Source organism: Gekko japonicus, unplaced genomic scaffold (genome assembly GCF_001447785.1).
Source record: "Gekko japonicus isolate JY-2015 unplaced genomic scaffold, Gekko_japonicus_V1.1 scaffold2770, whole genome shotgun sequence".
In the NCBI taxonomy this organism is placed as follows: domain Eukaryota; kingdom Metazoa; phylum Chordata; class Lepidosauria; order Squamata; family Gekkonidae; genus Gekko; species Gekko japonicus.
Window position 1 is genome coordinate 217,655 of NW_015159793.1, and position 2,597 is coordinate 220,251.

The 2,597-nt window shown below is 55.2% G+C and overlaps 1 protein-coding gene across 1 annotated transcript in view; it reads left to right on the forward strand.

Moving 5' to 3' along the window:
- The window catches only part of LOC107107103 (D-threo-3-hydroxyaspartate dehydratase-like), a 28,265-nt gene that overhangs the window by 25,344 nt on the left and 324 nt on the right, over positions 1-2,597 (forward strand). The window contains exon 7 of the mRNA XM_015407342.1: positions 907-1,012. Within this exon, the coding sequence (XP_015262828.1) occupies positions 907-1,012 (106 nt within the window). The remainder of the gene's footprint in view (positions 1-906; positions 1,013-2,597) is intronic.

The window sequence follows — 2,597 nt, forward strand, 5'->3', positions numbered from 1 at the left end:
AAGGCCGGCAGTGGCGGCCGGGACCGTTGGGGGCGGGGTGTGTGGCCTTATGATACATTTCTGGTGATGTCAGGGGGTGTGGCATATGCTAATGAGTTATGCTAATGAGTTCCCCTAGCTCTTTTTCTACGAAATGACCCCTGGCTGGAACTAGAGACGGGAGCTCACTCCGTCATGCGGCACCCTCAGGTCTCGAACTGCTGAACTACCGACCTTCCACAGCCTACAGTTCAGCGTCTTAACCACTTGAGTCACGGCAGCTCCTTATAGTATAGTTACTAGTACACAAATTTATGAAGAATCACAAGTCATCATAACTAACAGTATTTTGTTCAATCAGTTAAAACCTAATGACATTTACAGCCATTTTTGAAATTGCGTCCATTGAGGGGGAATGAATTCTCCTTTGGTTAAGTACTCCAGTATCGGGTCCCGTTTTGTCAAACAGTCCATAAGGAACTGGTCCCATCATTTCCCAGAGGCGAATTGTGGGTGGATTAGAGTCTTTCCAGCAGGAAGCTATTGTCCTACGTGCACCACCCAGCCTCCATATAATTGCAGCTTCTCGGGATGTCTGAAACCAGGTGGCTCCGAACCCACAAACATCTGTCTCCCACAGTTTGCCCGATCCTGGGTCTGGGAACCTCATCCGAGATCCTCATGCAGAGCTCATGCGCGGGTTTTCCCTCCTGGGTGCATCCTCATTGGTCACCTCTGAACAAAAGCTTCTTCGTGGCTTTAAAGTGTGCAAGGGCGGGGGGAGGGGGTTGTTGGAGCAGGAACCCAGATGGGCAAAAGCAGGGCTCTGATAAGTGGGTGAGCAGCGGGATTCTCCGGCTTGCGCGGGAAGGAGGACCGCAAAGCGGCTTCCGAAGGGGATGCTAAGTTCTTTGTCCTCCTTCACAGGTTAGTGGGCATGACCCAGGAGCACGGACGGATCGAGCCGGTCACGGGGACGCTGGATTTCACACAGTTCCCCTTGGGGAGCCTCTTGGCTTTGGTCCCTTATCACGTGAGTGTTGTTCCTTTGGTTGCCAACCTCCAGTTGGGGCCCAGGTAGCGCCCACCATTATAGTTGATCTCCAGACGGCCGAGAAAAGGACTGCTTTGCAGGACGGACTCTATGAACATAAGAGCATCAGGAGAGCCCTGCTGGGTCAGACCAGGGAGGGTCCATCTGGTCCAGCCTCCCGTCTCACACAGGGGCCAGCCAGTGCCCCTGGAGGGCCAACAACAGGGCAGGGAGGCCGAGGCCTTCCCCTGATAAGAACCTCAGAAGAGCCCTGCTGCATCAGACCAGTGAGGGTCCCTCTAGTCCAGCCTCCCGTCTCACACAGGGGCCAGCCAGTTCCTCTGGAGGGCCAGCAACAGGGCAGAGAGGCCGAGGCCTTCCCCTGAGAAGAACCTCAGAAGAGCCCTGCTGCATCAGACCAGGGAGGGTCCATCTAGTCCAGCCTCCCGTCTCACACAGTGGCCAAACCAGTTCCTCTGGAGGTCCAACAACAGAGCAGAGAGGCCGAGGCCTTCCCCTGATAAGAACATCAGAAGAGCCCTGCTGCATCAGACCAGGGAGGGTCCATCTACTCCAGCATCCCGTCTCACACAGTGGCCAAACCAGTTCCTCTGGAGGTCCAACAACAGAGCAGAGAGGCCGAGGCCTTCCCCTGATAAGAACATCAGAAGAGCCCTGCTGCATCAGACCAGGGAGGGTCCATCTACTCCAGCATCCCGTCTCACACAGTGGCCAAACCAGTTCCTCTGGAGGTCCAACAACAGAGCAGAGAGGCCGAGGCCTTCCCCTGATAAGAACATCAGAAGAGCCCTGCTGCATCAGACCAGGGAGGGTCCATCTACTCCAGCATCCCGTCTCACACAGTGGCCAAACCAGGGTTCCCCGTAGTCATCATGGCTAGTAGCCATCCATAGACTTATCCTCCATGAATCTCTCTAATCCCCTTTGAAAGCTGTTTTTTCTTGTGGCCCCCTGACTACATCCTCTAGCAATGAATCTCACGTTTTAATCACTCCCTGCGTGAAGTGGTGCTTCTCTAATGGTATTTCACCCGTTGACCTCCCCTCCCCCGCCCCATTCTCCCCGGGCTCCCAACCTACCACTTCGGTGGGAGGGGTAACAGCGTTCCGTGCGCCTCAGCGTTTAGTCATGCTGGCCACACGACCACGGCAACGTCTTCGGACAGCGCTGGCTCTTCCTCTTCGGCTTGGAAACAGAGATAAGCACCGCCCCCTAGAGTCGGAACCGACTGGCTTTTGAGCAAGGGGAAACCTTTACCTTTATGTACCCGCAGGCTTGCCGGTGGGATCAGTGCCTCTGAGCATGCACAGAGCACCCTCCCCTCGCCACTGGTTGCCGCCAGCTGTGCTCTCTCACTCTCCTGCCTCCAGGAGTCCCTTCTGGTACCCACCCTGAAAAGTACTGGGTTCGCCGCATGGAGGACTCGGACGACGACATGCGTTTGCACACGTTTATTGTACTTAACATCAGACTAACTAACGGCCCGACAAGGCCAACTATATACACACCCACCTAGCACCCCCTAGTCCCATTGGAGGGTTTGAATTTCCCACCAAAGTGGCTA